The 22,093-nt window shown below is 42.3% G+C and overlaps 1 protein-coding gene and 1 long non-coding RNA gene across 9 annotated transcripts in view; both read right to left on the bottom strand.

Annotated features, from left to right (window-relative positions):
* Positions 1-22,093, bottom strand: part of DDR2 (discoidin domain receptor tyrosine kinase 2) — a 175,526-nt gene that overhangs the window by 42,456 nt on the left and 110,977 nt on the right. For all 8 annotated transcript variants that reach the window (XM_086393826.1, XM_086393823.1, XM_086393825.1 and 5 more), the window contains 4 exons: positions 5,548-5,650; positions 3,725-3,956; positions 3,255-3,402; positions 2,770-2,875 (listed from right to left, as the gene is read on the bottom strand). In XM_086393826.1, coding sequence (XP_086249952.1) covers positions 2,770-2,875; positions 3,255-3,402; positions 3,725-3,956; positions 5,548-5,650 — 589 coding nt within the window. The remainder of the gene's footprint in view (positions 1-2,769; positions 2,876-3,254; positions 3,403-3,724; positions 3,957-5,547; positions 5,651-22,093) is intronic.
* On the bottom strand, positions 13,320-14,605 carry LOC147377057 (uncharacterized). Its single transcript, XR_015161305.1, has 2 exons — positions 14,108-14,605; positions 13,320-13,863 (listed from the first exon to the last, which is right to left on the bottom strand). It is a non-coding gene; the product is annotated as an uncharacterized LOC147377057 (long non-coding RNA).

The following is a 22,093-nucleotide window of genomic DNA, read 5'->3' as shown; positions in this document are numbered from 1 at the left end:
TAAGTCTGAAAGACAAAGATAAATATCGTATTCTAATGCATACATATGGAATCTAGAAAAATGTTACTGAAGAACTTATTTATAGGGCAGCAATGGAGAAACAGACATAGAGAATAGGCTTATGGAAAAGCAACCAAATTAAAAAAAATAGGCAGAACACCTAAACAGATGTTTCTCCAAAGAAGACATACAGATGGCTAATAAACTGTGAACTTCTTAAAGGTAGGATCAATGACTTTACTATATTTGAATCCCTACCAAATTCCTTGCATGTAGTAACAGTTGATCAGCAAAGATTTACTAAACTAAACTGAATTGATCTCTGCTTTCCTCTGAGCCTTGATTTATGGCAGTTGGGTGTGGCTAAGTGAAATGACGCCAAGACCAAGTTATGTAAAGGGGGAAGAACAATGACTAAGTAGATGGAAAGGAAGTGATTCGCAATAGAAATCCTGATGAGTCAGGTCTTCAGATGGGGATCGGGAAGCTGAAGGCAGTACTTTATTCTTCACAGCACACAGAGTCGGACACCACTGAAGCGACTTGGCAGCAGCAGCAGCAGCAAGACAATGGAAGTGCTGTAACTCCACAGTCCTCTTCCTGAGACTCACTAATTTCTCTCTCTCTCAACCACCCACAACCTCCATTATGCAGTGTGGGCTCCACAATAATTGAGACCTGTCTGCTAAGGTCAACCTGTGCAAAGATCAACTTCAGACAGCAAACTATTGATCTGGGGTAGAAGGATGGCAAGACTTGGAATGAATCGGGATAGGTGGGAACATCTCTTAAACAACCCTAAATTCCTCCTGTATCTGAACATATTCCTCTACCGTGGCCCTCCCTTGGTTCACTTCCAGCATCCATCAGTCCTTCTGCTGTTCCCAGTTCTAGCTTCTGCTGTAGTCAGGTCATTCTGGTCCTCATCTCTGATTCCTTTCCTCTGCTCCCTCTACCGACCTCCTTTTTGCCAACTATCATCTCATCCTAGAAACTTTCCTTGTCTATTATAAGTCTTAACAGTCTCCTTGTCACAATTTCTAAAGCATTTACATGTATGGAATTTATTCTTTCTGAACTTCTTTTTAAGTCTAATTCATTGTAGCTTTAGTTCTTCTGGCCCTTTGTCTCCATAAGTAGGCTATTATTTATGTTAGACCTCATGTCCTGTTTTGAGGGTCAAAAATATGGCTACCTTATCATACTACAACATTTAGTTCTTCTTTGTATAATTTACTGTTTTCCTTGTGATTATTTTGTCTTGTTGAAGATCCCCTGGAGAAGGAAATGGCAATCCACTTCATTATTCTTGCTGGAAAATCCCATGGACAGGGAGCCTGGCAGGCTACAGTCCATGAGGTCACAAAGAGTTGGGCCCGACTGAGCGAATAACACTTTCACTTTCACTTTGTCTTGCCAAACTAGGCTCTCAGTTCCTTCCAAATAAAGACTACATCCATTACATCTGTTGGATCATCAAAAAAGCAAGAGAGTTCCAGAAAAACATCTACCTCTGCTTTATTGACTACGCCAAAGCCTTTGACTGTGTGGATCTCAACAAACTGTGGAAAATTCTTAAAGAGATGGGAATACCAGACCACCTGACCTGCCTCCTGAGAAATCTGTAAGCAGGTCAAGAAACAATGGTTAGAACATGGAACAACAAACTGGTTCCAAATCAGGAAAAGAGAACATCAAGGCTGTATAGTATATTGTCACCCTGCTTATTTAACTTAGATGCAGAGTACATCATGAGAACTGCTGGACTGGATGAAGCACAAGCTGTAATCAAGATTGCTGGGAGAAATATCAATAACTTCAGATATGCAGATGACACCATCCTTATGGCAGAAAGCAAAGAACTAAAGAGCCTCTTGACGAAAGTGAAAGAGGAGAGTGAAAAAGCTGGCTTAAAACTCAACATTCAAAAAATGAAGATCATGGCATTCAGTCCCATCACTTAATGGCAACTAGGTGGGAAAACAATGGAAACAGTGACAGATTTTATTTTCTTGGGCTCCAAAATCACTGCAGATGGTGACTGTAGCCATGAAATTAAAAGACGCTTGCTCCTTGGAAGAAAAGCTATGATCAACCTAGACAGCATATTAAAAAGCAGATATATTACTTTACTGACAAAGGTCCATATAGTCAAAGCTATGGTTTTTCCAGTAGTCATGTATGGATGTGAGAGTTGAACCATAAAGAAAGCTGAGCATCAAAGAATTGATGCTTTTGAACTGTAGTGTTGGAGAAGACTCTTGAGAGTCCCTTGGACTGCAAGGAGATCCAGCCAGTCCATCCTAAAGGAAATCAGTCCTGAATGTTCACTGTAAGGACTCAGGCTGAAGCTGAAACTCCAATACTTTGGCCACCTGATGTAAAGAACTGACTTATTGGAAAAGACCATGATGCTGGGAAAGATTGAAGGCAGGAGGAGAAGGGAATGACACAGGGTGAGATGGTTGGATGGCATCACCAACTTGATGGACATGAATTTGAGCAAGCTCCGAGAGTCGGTGATGGATAGGGTAGCCTGACATGCTTCAGTCCGTGGGGTCACAAAGAGTCGGACATGACTGAGTGACTGAACTGAACTGAATTGATTTTACTTTGTCTAAATTTATCTCACGATGCCTAGTATAAGTGCCAAATAAACACTAGCTAGTTGATTGATTCACTGAGTGTTGTTCCCAGGCCATGGTAAAGTATTATTCTCTTCTGGTGGTCATTTGCCTAGTCTGATGATTAACGTCTCCCAGGATTTACCTGTACCCAACAGCTCCATCATAGACAGAATCGTTGAGATAAATGATGGAGCCTCCCGGCAGTACAAACTGCTGTCCAGCTGGAGCGCTGTAAGACACCAAGCCATCTGCCAAAGGAAACATGGATGTGTCAGTGCCTTTGAGAAGGAGATGTACCTGCTGCTTAGACCAGCTATCCCAGGGAACTATCTGAGGCTTCAAGAGTGCTATTTTGAGCAGTGTGCCCACCTGGGATTCAATCTGGGCACACAAGGAGCAATCCTGGGGAGCACTCCTCTGCAGCAACAGTCAGCAGAGTAACTTGGTGTGGGGCACCACACCCTGGGTGGATGAATAATATTCCTTTCTTTACTCTAACCAGGATGATTAGTAATTCCAGTGAAATTCTTAGTGGAAGGAAATCCTCCTTCTGATTTGATTGCCTTTATTGACCAGGGGTTGATGTTTTTAATAAAGTTTATAAGCTCCCTCTCTTTAGACACCTACCCAGCCAGACACATCCGTAAAGCTCCACCCTCATGCACACATTCATGGAGTGATCAGTTACTGGGATAAAGCGGACAAATCTGGCCACAATGGGTGGCTCCAAATCCTTTAGGAAAATGTCATAGGGGTTACTATTTCCATCCAGCACCTAAGAAGAAGGAAGAGAAAGAGTGAGGAGTTGCAATGAAGTTATGCTGACTCTTCTTCATTCCCCAAGTCATTATCTCTTTGATGGAACCTTTCTTTTTAATTCAAGGAGCAGAATGTATTCATTCACAGCTCTCTCAGCAGCCTTGATATCCCTGTCTGTGCCCCCATCCTATCCTCTTCATCTTGGGTCACACATTTCCAAGGGAATGGCAGGTCTGTGGACACATACACCTGCATAGACAATCTGTGTGCTTCCTCTTCTAGCCTAAGTCAAAATACAGTCCCAGACATCCCAGGGTTTGGATGTCTCTTCTTCTTACCTGTTTCCCATGCCGGTTCCTCCAAGAGATCCAGCGAGTGCCATCTCGACTGTAGTTGATCTTGTACATGGGGGCAAACTCAATGCCATGGCCCCCTGCATGGCGTCCCTGGGTCCCCACCAGAGTGATAAAGTGCAGGGTGTGCAAGTCAATCTGCAGAAACTCCTTCAGGTCATCAGGTTCCACTGGAATCTCAGGACACCAGGCTCCGTCCCCTTCTTCCGAGTCCAGCCTTGATGGATGAGGGTTAGGGGAAGAGGAAGGAACCGTGAAACCACAGTTATTTACCAGTCCCCAGCAAGCAGCTGCCAGTCCTGAAGGGAGAGAGCAGGCTGGGAGTCCAGTCCAGATGGACTTTTTGGGCTCTCCCCACCAGTCTGACTGTCACCACCATACCCACTTGTGGCAGTTCCCTCTCCCTCAGGCACCATGAAACCCAGAAAGACAGTCACCACCAAGGAGATGGAGACCTTCAGATAACATGTAGCCTTTACTTCCCACCCTTGTTTAGAGGTCTCAGGGGAGGTCCCATGCAATGAAACCCTCCCTACCCTCTATTCCTTATAACAAAGCTAACCACTCCTTGCCTGGATATCAAGTTATAGGAGTGGGGAGGGAGGAATCATCAGATCTGCAGTGTGGGTTGTGCAATGCAGTGGAATTTCAACCAGCAGGGTGAGCGTGGCAGCTCAGCAAAAAGCCATGAAAACCTATGGTGAGAGTGAGGAGTAAGGGCATGTCAGGGAAAAGTAAATAATCTGGTTTCATTTTATGACCTCCAGGATGACCAACCAGCAAGCAAAATTGTGAAATCATTGTAAAGTTTATTTTGGGACCCTCTTCCCCTCTTCCCTCTTCTCAGGAATGTGTCTCCTCTCACAGATGATACCTACTCATGGCCACTCCCTTCCAGCCCCACCAGACATCACTCTAATCTTTCACACATCAAGACAGAAATCATGGAGAAGGTTTATAGGGATGTTTATAGTAAGGCTTAAAATGGATGCTTCCATTTTAACAGAGATCAATACTTCACACCAAAAGAACTAGATTCCAAGAAGAAGGTTATTTCTTAACAAGTTAAATAGTTTTTGACAAGGGTGTTTATTGCTTTAAAGGACCCCTGATATTAGACCAGAAGAAACCTACCATATTTTGTTTATGGATGAGGATGGCCCTTCAGTGTAAGGTATCCTTGAGAGGAAGGAAGAATTTGTTGGATACCTCAATGCCTCATTGAGTCCTTGATGTCTTCTCCTGTGAGTGACGTTTCACAGATACTCACCAAAAAGAGGATCAGGGCTCCCAACTCCCAGTGTCCTACCTAATCTGCACTTTCCCATAGGTACCACCATAGTCCACTTCTTGCAGTACTTCATGGTGAGAAAGTGGCTACAGCAGGTGTACTACATGTCAATAAGCCAACCCGCAATGGGTGGTGAGGCTCTAGGGGTGAGGTTGCTAGACTAGCACATGATGTCTTCCCCATTCCCACCAGCTCCCACCAAGTGTCATCCTTCTCTGTTAGCCCCTTGAGCCAGTTATTCTGTCCAACCCATGCATGGCATGCTCAGTCCCTCAGAAGTGTCTGACTCTTTGCAACCCCATGGACTGCAGTCTGCCAGGTGGTCCATGGAATTCTCCAGGCAAGAACAGTGGAGTGGAGTGCCATTTCCTACTCCAGGGGGTCTTCCTAATGCAGGGATCGAACCTGCATCGCCTGCATCGGCAGGCAGATATTTTACCACTGGGCCATCTGTAAAGCCCCAAGGGAGCCATCTGTCCAACCCAGAGCTCAGGTTTTTTGAGGTGCGCATTCTCACCTTCCATATCTGGCAGCGGTGGACTCTGACCACTGACTGGAGGCTGTGATGTCCTCGTCGGGAATGTGGCCTCCTGACATGCCCAGAGGGTAGCGGCATACAGCTGAACCAAGAGGAACCAAAGAGGAAAGAGAGGAGATGCTGTTACTTTTATTTTCAGAGACCCCCCCAGCCAGAAGGCAGTTGATTATTGGACAGGAAAGAGGGACTAAGTCCCTTACAGCCCTGGTTTGACCGCTCTGACTCTCTCAGCCTTTTCTTCCTGGACTGGCCTCCAAACTTATTAGCATTCAGTTTTCCAATCATTGACCCTCAGTCAACCCTATCTTTTGGTCCAAATTCTGACAATCCTGTAATGTGCTAATTTATCCTTTCACTTGGTGATAACTCCATGGCCCATCCCCATTTCCTTATTAGCAGACATGCATTTCTAATCAGTTTCACAACAGTGGTAAGTTCACATCCTCATAATTACTATGTACCTTTTATGACCCATAGCATTTTTTTTCCCTTAGATAGCTGATTTCATAAAACTATGGAGCAGAGTTTAAAAAAATTTTTAAACTCTCCTATGAAGGTACTGAACACACAGCTTTGGCCCCATCAGCAGCATGTTTTTGCCTCTGGCTAAGAATAATAATCTCTAGAGATGGACTTCTTCCTTCAGCCAAGATAGACTAACAAAGACCAGATTTATTCTCCCGGGTAAAACAACCAAAAAATAGGAATAGTATATGAAAAATTGAGTTTCAACATAATGAAAATCAGACAACAAAGGGCAGCAATTCCTGAGAGAAAGGAAACAAAGAGTATGAGCTCCACAATGGTAACAGCTTACTTCCATGAGCACATCCAGGCTGTAGCAGAGGGAGTGAAAACTCAGGCAGCGGCTGGAGGATTTCCTGAGCTCAGAAGACAAAGAAAAGAGTCTGGAGAGGTCAAGCGGACTAGAGGTCTCAAGACATAATTTGCAATAAAATAAAGGATCCTTAGCTAAATTTAAATTTCAGATAAACAATGAATAATTTTTTAGTATACATATGTCCTATGCAATTAAAAAAATTTGGGCTGTAAGAGAGGCAGAGAGATAGTATCTATAATAAAATAAAAATCAATCCATTGAAACAGATTCATAATTAATATAGAAGTTAGAATGGGAAAAGAAAAACACCAAAATAGCCATAACTGTGTTTCACAGGTTCAAAAATATAAGGAAAGCTATAGAGGATATAGAAAAGTGGTAAATCAAATTTCCAGAGATAAAACGTGATATGTAAGTTAAAATACATTGAATGGAATTAAAAGCAAATCACATATTGGAAAGAAAATAACACACATAAAGACAACAGTAGAAACTGTTCCAAATGAAACAATGAAAGAAAAGAGAATCAAGCAATAATCAAAAAGCAGAACATCAGTAAGATGTGGAGCAATTTCAAATATCTAGATATACATGTAAACGGATTCGGTGAAGAAGAGGAAGGAGGAAGACAGAAAATTATTTGAATAAAAATGGTGTAAAATTGTTTCAATTTGATGAAAATTATAAACTCAAGAAAATAATCTGAAGCATAAAAAAAATGAAGAAAACTATGTTACGGCATATCATAATCCAGTTGCTTAGAACAGGTGACAGAGAAAATTTTAAAAACATCTAGAGGAAAAGGATACTTTACAATCAGAGGACCAAAGATGAAGATGACAGCAAATATCCCATTCAAAATGGCAATCACATGGTAAATAAGATGATTTTTAATGTTATTTATATCTCTTTAAGAGGTAATAGGCTATTTAAACAAAAATAATAGCATTGAGTTTAGGACATATACAAAATTAAAATGCATGACAATAACAGCATAAAGACTTAAAGAGGAAAAATAGAAGCTAGCCTGTTGAAAGGTTTTTTTTTATACCCTACGTGAAGGGATATAACATCATGTGAAGGTAGACTTCATTTAGTTAAAGATGTACACTATGAACCATAAAGCAAGCATTAAATAATATTTTTTAAAGACTTATGGCTACTAAGTCAAGAAAAGATAAAATGGAATCATAAAAATCCAATTAAAGTTGTAAAGAAGACAGAATTAAAGGAAACAAATAGGACAAATAGAAAACAAATAGAAAGAATATAGATTTTATGCTAACCATATAAATACTCCCATTAAATAGAAATGGTCTACATATACCAATTAGAAAGTAGGAATTATCAGAGTGGATTTAAAAAGAAAAATCAAGTTTAAAGTACATATAACCTATAAGAAACATATTTTAAATATAAAAACACAGATAAATTATAAGAAAATATGGAAAAAATATACCATGAAAAGTTAATCAAAAGAAAGCTGAATGTCAGACACAATATATCAAGACAAGGGATAAAGATAGTATTTCACAGTGATAAAGGGGTTCATTCATTAAGAATACATGACAGTCCTAAATGTTTATTCACCTCATAACAAACCTTCCAACAAATGAAGCCAAAAAAAAACACAAAAAACTGCCAAAAAGTTATCAAATTCATAATTATAGTTGGAGATTTCAACTATTCTTCAACTAACTTCTTTCCAAAGAAGACATACAGATGGCCAACATATGGATAGTATATGAAAAGAAACTTAACATCACTAATCACCAGTGAAATGCAAATCAAAACCACAATGAGACAGCACATCACATCTGTCAGAATGGCTATTGTGAAAAAGATAGGAAGTGACAAGTGTCGGCGAGGATGTGGAGAAAGGAGACTGCTTATGCACTGCTGGCAGAAATGTAAATTGGTGCCGCAACTATGGAAAAAAATGCAAAGTTTCCTCAAAAAACTAAAAATGATTACCATGTAATCTAGCAATTCTACTTCTGGGCATTTATCTGAAGAAAATGAAAACCATACTCAAAACTACATGTTCACCCTTCATTTCAATTGTAGCATTCTTTACAATAGCTAAGTTATGGAACAACATGAGTGTCCTTTGATAGATGAATGGGTAAAGAAGATGTGTGTGTGTGTGTGTGTACATATATATGTATATGTACATACATGCACAATGGAGTATACACAATAGAATGATAATCAGTCATAAGAAAAAGAATGAAGTCTTGCCATTTGTGACCACATGTACGGATCCTGAAAGCATTATGTTAAGTGAAATAAGTCAAAGATAAATACCATATGATTCACTTACATGTGGAATCTAAAAAGCAAACAATCAAAAAGAAGAAGAAAAAGCTCACAGATACAGAGAACATCAATTGATGGTGAGGGATGAGTCAAGTGGGTGAAAGGGATCAAAAGGTGCAAATTTCTAATTATAAAATAAACATGTCATAGGGATGTAAAGTACAGCATGGGACTATAATTAATAACACTGTACTGCATACTTAAAGTTATTGAGAGTAAAACTTTAGAACTTAAAAGCTCTTATCACAAGAAAAAATATTTTTGTACCTATGCATGGTGATAGTCAACTTAGACTTACTGTGGTGATCATTTCTCAATATGTACAATTATCAGTTCAATATATTGCACCCCTGAAACTAGTGTACTGCTATATGTCCATTATAGCTCAATGTTGGAATATTGAAATTACTCCAATAATGACTGAATATTTTAGAATACTGAAATTTCCTGATAGAGCAATAAGTCAAGGGGAAAACAATAATAAAAGGCACCCAGATTGGAAAGGAAGAAGTAAAACTGTCTTTAATTGGAGATAATATGATCAGTTATATAAAAAATTAGATAAAGTTTATACTAGTGGTGAACAGTTGCAATTTAAATACCATCAAAAACTACAAAATACTTAGGAATAAACTGATGCTGAAGCGGAAGCTCCAGTATTTTGATCATCTGATGCAAACAGCCAACTCACTGGAAAAGTCCCTGATACTGAGAAAGACTGGGGGCAGGAGAAGAGGGAGGCAGAGGAGGAGATGGCTGGATGCAATGGACATGAACTTGGGCAAACTTCGGGAGTTGGTGAGGGACAGGGAGGCCTGGCGTGCTACAGTCCAGGGGTTGCAAAGAGTCAGACGTGACTGCGTGACTGAACAACAACAAACATGACAAAGGATGTGAAAGACCTATATACTAAAAACCACCCAACACGCAAAAAGAAATCAAAGATCTAAAGAAGTAGAGATTTATGCTACTGCATTCATGGGACAAAAGAGTCAATTCGTCCATTCTACCCAATCAAAGTCTTAGCAGACGCTTTAGTATAAATGAACAGATTGATTCTAAAAAACATATGGAAAGGCAAAGATCACAGAAAAGCTGAAAAACTGAAAAAGAAGATCAAAGAGGAAGGATTAGCACAGACTTTAAGACATAAAACTATAGAAATCAAGACTGTGTAATATTGGTATAAAGACAGACAAGCGTACCAATGAAACAGGAGAAAGTCTAGAAGTAGACCCACATATCTATGCTTGGGTGTGTGCTCAGTCGTGTCTGACTCTTGGTGACCCATGGACTATAAACCGCCAGGCTCCTCTGTCCATGGGGTTTTCCAGGCAAGTGTGCTACAGTGTGTTGCCATTTCCTCCTCCAGGGGATCTTCCCAACCCAGGAATCAAACCGGAGTCTCCTGCATCGACAGGCTGATTCTTTACCACTGAGCCACCTAGGAAGCCCAATTCACTCCTAGGTATTTGCCCAAAAGACATAAAAGTGTATGTTCATACAAAGACTTAGGAGTGTGCCTAACAGCTTTATTTCCAATATGTATTTAACATTGGGAAATGATCATATGTCATCAACAGGTAAAGGGATAAACAAATCACAATATACCCATGCAATGACATACTACTCAGCAGGACTGGGATTAGAATGAAGCAAGTGAGAAGCCGAGGGTGCGAAATGTCAGGAGGCACTCACTCCCAGGGTCATGGGAGTGCCAGCGCTGCCTTTGCAGAGGGCAAGTGCCTGCTTCCACTTTGCACCCTGGGCCCCTCCTTTGCCTCACCCTAGTCCCAGCTCTACTACCCAGCAGGAATGAAAAAGGATGCTCCGTCAATACATACTACAGCACAGATGACTTTCAAAATATCTGCTGAGGGACAGTATTGAAGAAATCGGGCAAAAAAGAGTACGTGTTACATGCTTCCATTTATACATAGTTCTAGAAAATGAAAACAAGTCAATCCACAGCGACAGAAAGCCAATCAGTGGCTTCCTAGGGAAGGAAGGAGCAGGCAGGAGGAATTACAAAGGGGCACAAAGAAACTTTTGGCAGGAGTGGATATGGTCATTATCCTGATTATGGTGATGATTTCACAGGTCTATACACATGTCAAAGCAGACCAAATCATGCGTTTTTAATGTGCGTAGTCTACTGTATGTGAGTTGTACATCAGTGAAGTTATTTTTCAAAAAGTAACCTCTGGAATGGGATAACACATTGAGATTTTATTTGTATATTTCCAAACCCCTTTTCAAAGCAGGTAGCCAGGCCTTCCTGTTCCTCCACCCCTTGGAAGATTTATGTTGACAGGGAAGAAATAAGAAAGAAACTGCTTGAAAACCAATGACTTCCTAGAAAGCCTGTGCTTGTTAAGGGACTGTAGCATGAAGTAGAGATGGTAGGAAGACAGGTGAGATTTCCCTAGGCAGGAAGGCGACAGAGGCAGGGAAGTCACAAGGCTAGAAGGAGCCAAACTCCTTTCCTAGAAGTTCCCTGGAGTGGCTGCAAATTGTCAAAGAGAAAATGATTCCACACGAGCATTGTGTCCGAGGTTGGCACAGAAACAGCCAGACTGCTGTCCTTGGGAACATGGTGGGCTTGGAAAATAATGACGTCCACTGTAATAATGACAAATGGAAGGCAAGAGGCCCTTCTGTGTGTATCACACAGAGGAAAGCTCCTGGATTCTTGTCTGGCCCTAGGGAAAGGACGATTCTGGGCCAGCTAACTCTCCCAGAAATAGTATGATTAAGCAAAATCATATATAGGCAGCTTTGGCAAGAAACATAGCCATACACCCAACTGAAACTCTTCTGTGTTACTGTCCACTTCATCTTCCAAGTCAGATTTGAATCAAGAGATGAGCATGGGGATTTAGTTTTGCCTTTTCTTATCAAATGTATAATTTCTCCTTCAGAGGTGATTGGTTCCACAGATAATCATTATTCTAGACCCTTAAATGCAAATCTTAAGTATAAATCTGGGAGTTTCACAAATAAAGCATCAAATTCTCAAACTCTGAACTCTCTAGAATGAGAAATTGAAGGGAGGAGTAAGGATTAGGAAATTCTAATACAAGATGCCAGAGAGCCAAGATTACTAATGAGTGAGGTCAACATACATTTTAAAATCACACACAGGGCATGGTCCTCTCTTCTGCTCGAATCCATCATTCAGCAAAAGTGGTACCCTGACTCCAGGCCCCTGCTTGAAACTTCTTCTACATGTCGTTGGGTGTGCTAAATGTATTAATCTTTATCACCAGTGACTTAATGGCAAGGAAAGGCTTCTGGAGGTCTAGCCCACAATCTACATGCCCTAGTCCAGTCTTCCAGAGTACTTGCCTGGGCATTCAGGACACAAGTGCAGTTACTTGTACTTTGCCTTCCCTTTGCAACTGTCCCTCGTGGGTATATTCCTCTCAGGGACCTCCTGGGGAAGGGGCTGAGCTGCCCAAGGCAGATATTCCTGGCTCCTTTGGCTATCATCCATGTCGCAGTGCCCTCAATTGCCATCTTGACCCCTAAAATACAATTCTTCACAGTCTGCAAAGTGCTGTCCAATTGCCTACCTCATTTTACCCTTCCAATAACTCAGTATGATAGGCAGGGCATGTATTATTATTTTCAAATTATATATATGAGGAAACAAACTGAAGTCCCATGACTATTAAGCAGTAAGGGTTTGACTTGGATCACATTTCTGAGTCCCAACCCAAAGTTTGTCCCAGCGCACCAGACTGCGCCCTCTGCTTTAGCCAAAAGAGTGACTGGAGGCAAGCTGTCTCTCCCAAGATGCAAGCTGCTCAGCAGATCCATAAGAGAGCTGCTCTCCGGCATTCCCCTCTGCCTTCTGAAACCAAAGCTTTTTTCCCAAAGCTAGTCCTATCCCCAACATCACCCCCAGCATGAAAATCTATTTGTTTGTGTATTGCTTTCCAAATCTGTGAGGTTTTTAATTCTTATTTTTATTAACTTGCTCAATGATTTGGGGGATTTCTGTGGTGTTACAGTAGCAAACAAAAGAGACAGAGTCCTTTTGTCACAGAGTTTACATTCTAGGGTGGAAGAGAGGACAGTAAGCAAATAAGTATCTAATCTGAGAGAAGACGGTAAAGCTTGTGAAGAAAATCAAGTACAGGAAGGGAACGGGTGCTCTATTGCATAAAAAGACCAGGAGGATCTCTGAGATAAGGCAACTGAACGGAGATCTCAATGAAGGAAGACATCAAACCAGGTGACGCCAGAGGGGAGCACGCTTCATGTAAAGGGAACAGGGAATACAAGGATAGAGCATTTTTGGTTGGCTGAGTTAGAGCAAGGAGGTCAGTGTACCTGCAGTGGAAAGACTAGCCTAAGTTATTATGTAGCGTCCTCCTTTGGCCGTCTAATAAACTTGTACTCAACTAAAGCAAGCATTTTGGAGGGAGGATAGTACCAATTTCAATCAATTTCTCCTTCCTCTGATTTCTGACATTTCCAACATCTCTCTGATAGCAGTGGGCACATACTGCTATGTAATACTTGTGTCTAGTCCTATCTCCCTATAGATGGCAAAGTTTTGACGGGAAAAAATAAAAGGACTGTATCTTGTTCATTTTTCTTTTATTTCTCAGTGCACATCAGGGGAGAGAATAGTTGCTTTAAAACATTTATTGAAAACAGAAGGTAAATCTTTGAGATAGATATAGCTCAGGAATAAAAAGAAAGCTGGGTAAAATATTCTCCCTCCAAAACTCATTCCTGGGTCTTTTCCATTTCAGCCAACTCCATTATTCCAATGACTTGAGCCAAAAATCTTGAGGCCCATCTTTGACTCCTTTCACACTTCATATCCAGTCCATCAGCTGATAGGAACTTCTGTTAGCTACTCTAAAAATATTCCCATATCCCATCTACCTTTTGCAAATACTGTGCTACCAGCCTAGGCCAATTTACTGTCCTCTGTCACCACGAATAGAATAAGAATCTTCTACCTGGCCTCCCTTCATCCAGCCTACCCTTCCCCATGTATCTGCTGCTGCTGCTGCTGCTGTCACTTCAGTTGTGTCCGACTCTGTGCGACCCCATAGATGGCAGTCCACCAGGCTCCCCTGTCCTTGGGATTCTCCAGGCAAGTCCCCATGTATCCACTACAATATAAATGACAGCATGTAAATCTTCTGTTCAAAGCTCTCCATTAACTTCCCATCTCACTTGTAATGAAATTAAAAATCTTCACACATAGCCTGCCCCCTGACTGTCCTTAACCTCATCTCCACTCCACCCTTCCCATCAGCCACACTGGTCTCCTTGCTGATCTTCTCATATGTTGTATGCTTCTTCTTCACAGATCTGCATTTACTGTTGAAGTATTTAATTTAATAACATAATTACCTTTACAGGGTGGAGGAAAGAGAAGTGGAACACCGTATTTCCAATTTTTTCCCACATGTGAACGTCCCTAAAATCTGAATGCATCTTGCAAGCAAATAGTGAGTCATGGTTCATCAGTGTTTTTCTTTCCTTAGAGGCACAGAAAGTAATGACACTTCTTAGAGTCAGCAGTTTCTTAAATTTGATGAAATATGTAATAATAACATTCATTTAGAAGCACTTATCAAGTGTCAGGCAACAAGATAAGCGTTTTCTTACTTATTATTTCAGGTTTCCCACTTATTACCCACTTTACTGGAAAGAATTTAAATAATTGCCCAAGACCTTTCATTGAGTAAATACTAACTCAGATTAGAATCTGGCTCTAGAGTCTGTGACAACACTAAGCTTTACAACCTCTGAAAAGCAAATGATTTCAAGTTCATTCCTGGCTCCACCACTTAACCCACGTGGGATCTGAGCAAACACCACAGCCTCTTTGGGTCTCAGTTTCCTCCTGTGGACAGCAAGGGAGTCAGATCAGATGATCGCTAAGGCAGTGGTTCCCAACCAATTGTTTAGAATTGCTTGGGAAGGTTCTAGAATACACACTTGTGAGCCTCTGCTTCTGAAGCTGAGCCCAGGAACCTGCACACTTCTAAAGTTTTCCCGGTGGTTCTGCTGTGCAGCCAGTCTTGGGAATCACTCTGCTTCCAGATCCCTCCCAGCCTGAACACCGGATGATCTTCTGGGGCCATGCCGGACAGAAAGAGAAATCCATGTTCACAGTCCCACTGGGCTTTCATTCCTGGCTATCATGTATCTCTAGACACTGAGCTGTGAGTATAATGAGAACTGCTTCCCGGAACATCTAAAGTAAACCAGAAATGGGGAAGGGGGGTCGCCTGGGGTGAATCATGATATTGTTGCAAATAACTTCCCCACCAAGGCATAGCTTATCCTGGGAACAGCAACCGAGAAGTTTCAACAGAGCTGCTGCTGCTGTAGCTGCCTTCATGAAACATTTTGGTTCCATTATATTTCCTAGGTTCAGGGATTCTTTCTATTTTATGGTGTAACTAGAGTTGGACTGTAAAGAAGGCTGAACATGGAAGAATTGATGCTTTTGAATTGTGGTGTTGGAGAAGACTCTTGAGAGTCCCTTGGACTGCAAGGAGATCCAACCAGTCCATTCTAAAGGAGATCAGCCCTGGGTGTTCTTTGGAAGGAATGATGCTAAAGCTGAAACTCCAGTACTTTGGCCACCACCTCATGCGAAGAATTGACTCATTGGAGAAGGCTCATGCTGGGAGGGATTGGGGGCAGGAGGAGAAGGGGATGACAGAGGATGAGATGGCTGGATGGCATCACCGACTCGATGGATGTGAGTTTGAGTGAACTCCAGGAGCTGGTGATGGACAGGGAGGCCTGGCGTGCTGCAATTCATGGGGTCGCAAAGAGTTGGACACGACTGAGCAACTGAACTGAACTGAACTGAAACTTTTTTGGGAATTTACCCTATTTAACAGAGAAAGAGAGAAGACCTGAGATTCCACCTGGGATACTCTCCTTGGTACAAAGGAGTACCAACTCCCTTCCCCAAGGTTCTGGTCTCCTTGTCTACCACTGTGTTAGAGCCGTGGTCCTCTGAGCATGCTCCCAGGTCCAGCAGCACCAGCATCACCCAGGAACGTGTTAGAAATGCAAATTCTCAGTCCCTACCCCCATCCTACTGGATCTGCAGATGGGGCCCAGCAAAGGATGGTCCCACAGCCATTGGCATTAATGCACAATCAAGTTTGATAATTAGAGAAAGTGGGGGAGAAGATGAGGCTCCAGGTCTTCACATAAAAAATGCTAAATGTCTCAGAGCCCCCTCCTCCTCATCCCCTCCAATCCTTCCATCACAAAAGAGTTTAAGCCCACTGTGTGTAGACAGCAGAGTGTCAACAACATTGACAAAAATAAGAAGGGCTCTCCCTGAGTCGGAGGAGAGGGGCAGCAGTCTCTGAACCTCTGCCTGGAAACTGATATAAACTTTTTGGAGAGAAAGGATTCAGGATGATAGGTGACATGTTATTTCTGCTAAGAGGCAATCAAGAAGTGCAATGTAAACTTGGCCTCTGAGAATCATCTGGTTCATCAGCAAATCCCTTAAATTTCTTGGTTTGGCCAAAAAGTTTATTCAGGTTTTCCCATAAGATGGTGTGAGGAAATTAACAAGATAGTGCCAGTCAGGCTCTCCCACCCCATGTTCTGTAAACAATGACTTTGCATGGTTATGTAATGGCTGAGATCATTTATAGCATTGCACATGTGTATCACGAGGTACTCGCTTGGCCACAGGCTACTGTCTGCAGTTCACCTGTATGAGCTTCACTGTGAAAGCCCTGGCTGCTGCTGCACTGGGGCTGTGTTGGAGCGACAGCATGGTTATGTTAAATGAGATTATGCTATGGTTATGTTATGGCTGCTGAGTCAGCCAGGAGAGACGCTGTGCTATAGCTGCCATGCCAGCCAGGAGAGAATAATTGTGTCTGCAGTTCTGACGGTTCCTTGAGCCTTTTTCCAGCTTCTTAGCTCACGCCTTGCCTACCCTGGGTTCAGCGAACAGTGCAAACGGTGTGAACAGTGAGACAGATGGTACAGAAAACTCAAATGAACTCTTTTGCCAGTCCAATGAAAGTGAAAGTGACAGTCGCTCAGTCGTGCCCAACTCTTTGCAACCCCATGGGCTATATTTATGGAATTCTCTAGGCCAGAATACTGGAGTGTGTAGCCTTTCCCTTCTCCAGGGGATCTTTCCAACCCAGGTCTCCCGACCCTGCATAGAAGTAGTGGGGAAGGGGAGAAATAGCTGAACTTAAAAAATTTGCCAGTCCAATACCTCCTGCAAATTTTTTAAGTTCAGCTATTTCTCCCCTTCCCCACTACTTCTACACAGGGCCCAACCTCCACCATCTTGTGCCTGGAATACTATAATGCCTTCTAGCTCTTCTTCCTGGCTCTCCTATTGTCCCTTCTCCATATAGTAGCACAAGTGAGCTTCCTGAAGCCTTATTTGAACATGAACATTCTAACAGCGTCTCATTCTTCTCAAGATAACGTGTCCCATGAAGCCTACATGATCAGGCCTCAGGTTACCTCTCTGGCCTAATGTGCTATCCCAGATCTTTGTTCTCTATATCCCAGCACAATGGTCTTATTTCAACTTCACAAAGACACAAAGTATCTTCCAGCCTCCAGGTCTTTCTAAACATGATGTTCCCTTTGCCTGACACATTCTCCCGTTCCCCTCCTTTACCTCCTAAATCCTGCTCAAGCTCCAGCTCCCAGACCATCCCTCCATCAGGGAATTCCTCTGTGTCTTCAGCTCAATAAGAATTGTTTGCTACATAATCCTATAATGTACTACTTTTCCTTATAGCACTTCTCACACTTTTAGAACAAATAACTGTTTAATTTTTGCCTCTCCATTAAACAGTACATGTCTTGAGGGCAAGCATCCTATCTAGCTTTCTCTTTGTTGTCTCTCTGGTTTATGGTAGGGTGTCTGGCATTAACTGAGTACTTAATAAATATATATAGGTAGAAAAACTAGTAAAAGAAGAATTTTGTATGGTGTTGTTTATTTTTGCAGAACTTAAAAACATGTTGATGTAAATCAAGCCAATATTATAAAGCAATCAATTAAGAATAAATAAATATGCAAAAATAATAAAATAAAATAAAATTTTTTTAAAGAAAGAAAAAAAAGGCCTAGGAAGTTAAAGAAGGATAACCCCTGTTGGTGACATTTAACCTGGCAGCAGATATCTGAGACTTCCTTAAAAGTCTGGGCCATTATAGGGCTTCCCTGGTGGCTCAGACAGTAAAGAATCTGCCTACCAAGTGGGAGACTTGGGTTTGATCCCTGGGTTGGGAAGATTCTTTGAAGAAAGGCATGGCAATCCACTCCAGTATTCTTGCCTGGAGAATCCCCATGGATTGAGGAGCCTGGTGGGCTACAGTTCACAGGGTCACAAAGAGTTGGACATGATTGAGCAACTAACACACACACACATGTTTTTGTTCATGAATTTATCAAGTTTGTTGTTGTTCAGTCGCTCAGTAATGCCTGACTCTTTGCCACCCTGTGGACTGTAGCCCACAAGGCTCCTCTGTCCATGGGATTTCCCAGGCAAGAATACTGGAGAGCATAGCCATTCCATTCTCCAGAGGATCTCCCTGATCCAGGGATCGAATGTGGGTCTCCTGCACTGCAGGCAGACTCTTTACCATCTAACAGAGAAGCCTGACAAAACTATGGAAAACATTAAAACATGGTATGAGGATAAAAGTGATGGCAGGAAAAATTGGGACATTCATTTAGGTAGCAACCTTCACCTGAGATTTTCCATTTTACTTGTGCTTATTTACCTCCTTACTGAAATTGTAAGCAATTTTGAAAATACTAATTATATCAGGTTTTTTCTCCCCCCGCCCCCACCACCTACAAACACAGAGTACCATTAGGTGCTCACCATGCATTTAGCAATTAAAGAAAGAAAGAAAGAGATAGAGTGGTGGGTAGATAGATGGAAGGATGAATTCAAGGATGGATAAATGAAGAGTGTGATCTTAACAACATGTTGAATTCTTTAGAGCAGGTGCTACAACTGATCTGCCCCAGAACCTCTCAAAGTGCCTGGCCATAAAAGGCACTCAGCCCATGTTTGCTGAGAAAATACGCTGATAGCAGCATTTCCCTGATGAGGGTCAGGGTTTGTCACAGGGAGTGCTATCTTGTTGCCAATTCACAACAATCTCTAGAGGACAGTTCTGCAAGAGTGCTTTGTGGGTATTTGCAGGAGAGGATGGGGAAACAATGGAAACAGTAAGAAATGTACTGTCTTAACAATAAAGAGACTTTATTTTGGGGGGCTCCAAAATCACTGAAGATGGTGACTGCAGCCATGAAATTAAAAGATGCTTGTTCCTTGGAAGAAAAGCCATGACCAACCTAGACAACATATGAAAAAGCAGAGACATTACTTTGCCGACAAATGTTCGTCTAATCAAAGCTATGGTTTTTCCAGTAGTCATGTATGGATGTGAGAGATGGGCCATAAAGAAAGCTGAGCACAAAAGAATTGATGCTTTTGAACTGCGGTGTTGGAGAAGACTCTTGAGAGTCACTTGGACAGTAAGGAGATCCAACCAGTCCATCCTAAAGGAAATCAGTCCTGGGTGCTCATTGGAAGGACTCAGGCTGAAGCTGAAACTCCGATACTTTGACCACCTGATGTGAAGAACTGACTCATTGGAAAAGACCCTGATGCTGGGAAAGATTGAAGGCAGGAGGCAAAGGGGATGACAGAGGATGAGATAGTTGGTTAGCATCACCAACTCAATGGACATGATTTTGGGCAGGCTCTGGGAGTTGGTGATGGACAGGGGGCCTGGCATGCTGCAGTCCATGGGGTCTCAAAGAGTCAGACATGACTGCACGATTGAACTGAACTGCATGAGAGAAAGAGAAGTTCTGACCAGATTATTAGTCAGTAGAAGATCCCCAACTCAAGCCAGAGTAAGACTCTGGGCTACAAGTATTACAAACCTTCTTCAGACAACGGAGCAGAGCTGTAGGTCTTAGACGTTGAGACCAATGAACATAGCATGAAGAAAGGGAGTTCAGAGATAAAAGCCATCAAAGCAGTCACTAGGCAAAGTTCCGTGATGAACTGCTCTTCCCAGGGGCCTCAGAGAAAGGACACAGGGAAGTAGACAAGCTGATCTTGGATGGCCTTCCTCATCCTAGTGGGTCTTTGGAACCAGGATAAGCCTTGGCCCTCAGCAACCAACGTGGCACTTCTCAGCGGTACCAATGTGGTTTTCCCATTGAATGTGCCTATTTTTGACAAACTCCTTCTGTGGAAGGGATCCCAGCCAATAGTGAAGACTCAGAATTGCCAAGTCGGCCCAAGTCCTAAATGTCAGGTCCCCTTCCTTTTCCCCCAAGCCCACTTCATTGTTTATCCAAGCCCACCTGTCTGTCTCTGAGCTTCACATTATGAAATATAAAGCACCATGAAAAGGCAGAAAATCACAAAGGGAAGCAAGAGACCCTGAAGCAAAAAGGCATCCCTGATTTGCCTGCTGAGTTGTCTTGGTGGTTGCCTACGCTTCCGTTACCCACCAATCTCCTGGACAGAGAACTAATTGACTTTTCCAGTTTCCCAGAGTGGAAAAGTACTGGCGCTGGCTGCTGCATGCCCGGGCAGCAAGGCGGCGCCTCCTGAGCTCTGGTAGGGCCTGGCAGGCAGGCTGAGGAGAAGCAGCTGCCACCAGGCCCCAGCTTCCAAGAATTATTTTCACACTGTGCTGCCAAAGTTGAGAGCCTGAAAGGGCCGCTTGTTTCTTGATGTTTACCATCTCACTGTCAACTCCAGACCACAGGCTCTCCCCATCAATGAGTGTCCTATATGCAGCTTCCAGGAAAGCACACACACGGCACACAGGCCTGAGGCCACAGAGGGCTGACAGCTGGGCCTCTCTGGCACAGGGCAGGTAAGACTGGTGGGGGCGCGGCTCAGATATTAGGGTCAACCAGGGGACCCAAGGCAGCTGATGACCTAAAGGAACATCTGCAATCATGAAACTTTAGAGTCGGGCCTTCAAGAAATCAATCCTTCCAATGGCTCCATGTTAAATATCAGAACCTCTGAGGCTCAGAAAGGTGAATTGACTTACTCAAGGATGAACAGCTGATTAAGGTAATGAGGGCTGAAATTCAAATCTGATCCCTGGTTCCTCTTTCTTCAAGCTCAGGCTACCATGACCTAGGTTTTCCAGCTCCAGAGAGGACAAGGTGGTCTAATTAAAGAAGCTGTCATTTGGGCCCCTTCTCTCCAGAAACCCTACTGAGCAGACTGCTTCAGACATGTTCACTGTGCAAGTAAATACCTACATACTGGGATCTTGCTAGGTGCCAAGGAAACTTTTCTGGGTTCCTCTAAGTACAATGAGGCTATTTTGCCAAGACCTCTTTTGGCCAAGTCGAAATTTCCCTTAAGAACAGCCCTTTAGAATGTCAGTTTTCCTAAAAGCCTAAAATGCTCTCCAGAAACAATTATTGTAGAACTCCAGAAGAGGGGTCCCCAAGCTGTACTGGATTTCCGGGTACTGAGATAAGAATTGGATAAGGTATGTTAGACTTCCTGGTTAACAAAGTCAGTGAAAGCCTCCTGCTAAAATAGTGTGTCCTTTCCCTCAACAAGGAGGTAAGTTGAGACAGCTGGGTAGCCATGAGCTAGGAGTTGAGAACAAAGTCGTGGCATAGTTTGGAATCAAAAGAGGCCTATGCTTAAAACTTGATTCTGCCATTTCCAAATTGGGGGACCTCAAGACAAGTTACTAAGCCTCTCTGAACCTCCACTTCCTCATCTTAAATAATCCTGCCAAGCAAGGTTGTTGCAGAGATGTAATGTACAAGGAACTTAACAATTCCTTGAAGGCAATAGGGTTCAATAAATGATATCCAGAAGGAGAGGGGATCATTCATTTTAAATATTACATTCACTCTTTCTTAAGCAATTTAGAGGTTTTATGGCCTTAGGAAGATTAATTAAGCTTTCAGCCTCTCGTTTTACAGTAATAACAGTACTTGTTTATGAGAAAATATGAGTTATATATGTCAAGTACTTAGTAATGTTTACAGCAGAGTAATGCTTAGAACAGTAACATTTAATAAAGGGTAGGTGTTATTGACTTTTTAAACTATTTTTACTCTGACTCATTCTAAAAAAAATTGGAACTGGCTTCCAAAACTGTACAATATGCTAAGTAAATAAACAAACAAATAAGTGTAGAAAAGCAGGTGTGGGGAAAGAGAATAAGGACATTAAGGTAAGCTGGAGCTAAGGTTAATACCCAAAATATAATCAATATTACATTTGGTTCTATACACTTTGCTGGTGATGGGCCTCAAATTTGTCTCCAAGCTGCCTACTAACCAATTCAAAAAGC

The sequence above is a fragment of the Bos grunniens genome, chromosome 3 (genome assembly GCF_055505025.1).
Source record: "Bos grunniens cultivar Pamir isolate PY7600 chromosome 3, Bosgru_T2T1.0, whole genome shotgun sequence".
Lineage (NCBI taxonomy): Eukaryota > Metazoa > Chordata > Mammalia > Artiodactyla > Bovidae > Bos > Bos grunniens.
The sequence above is the reverse complement of the archived record's forward strand: the minus strand, read 5'-3'. Positions and strand labels throughout refer to the sequence as shown.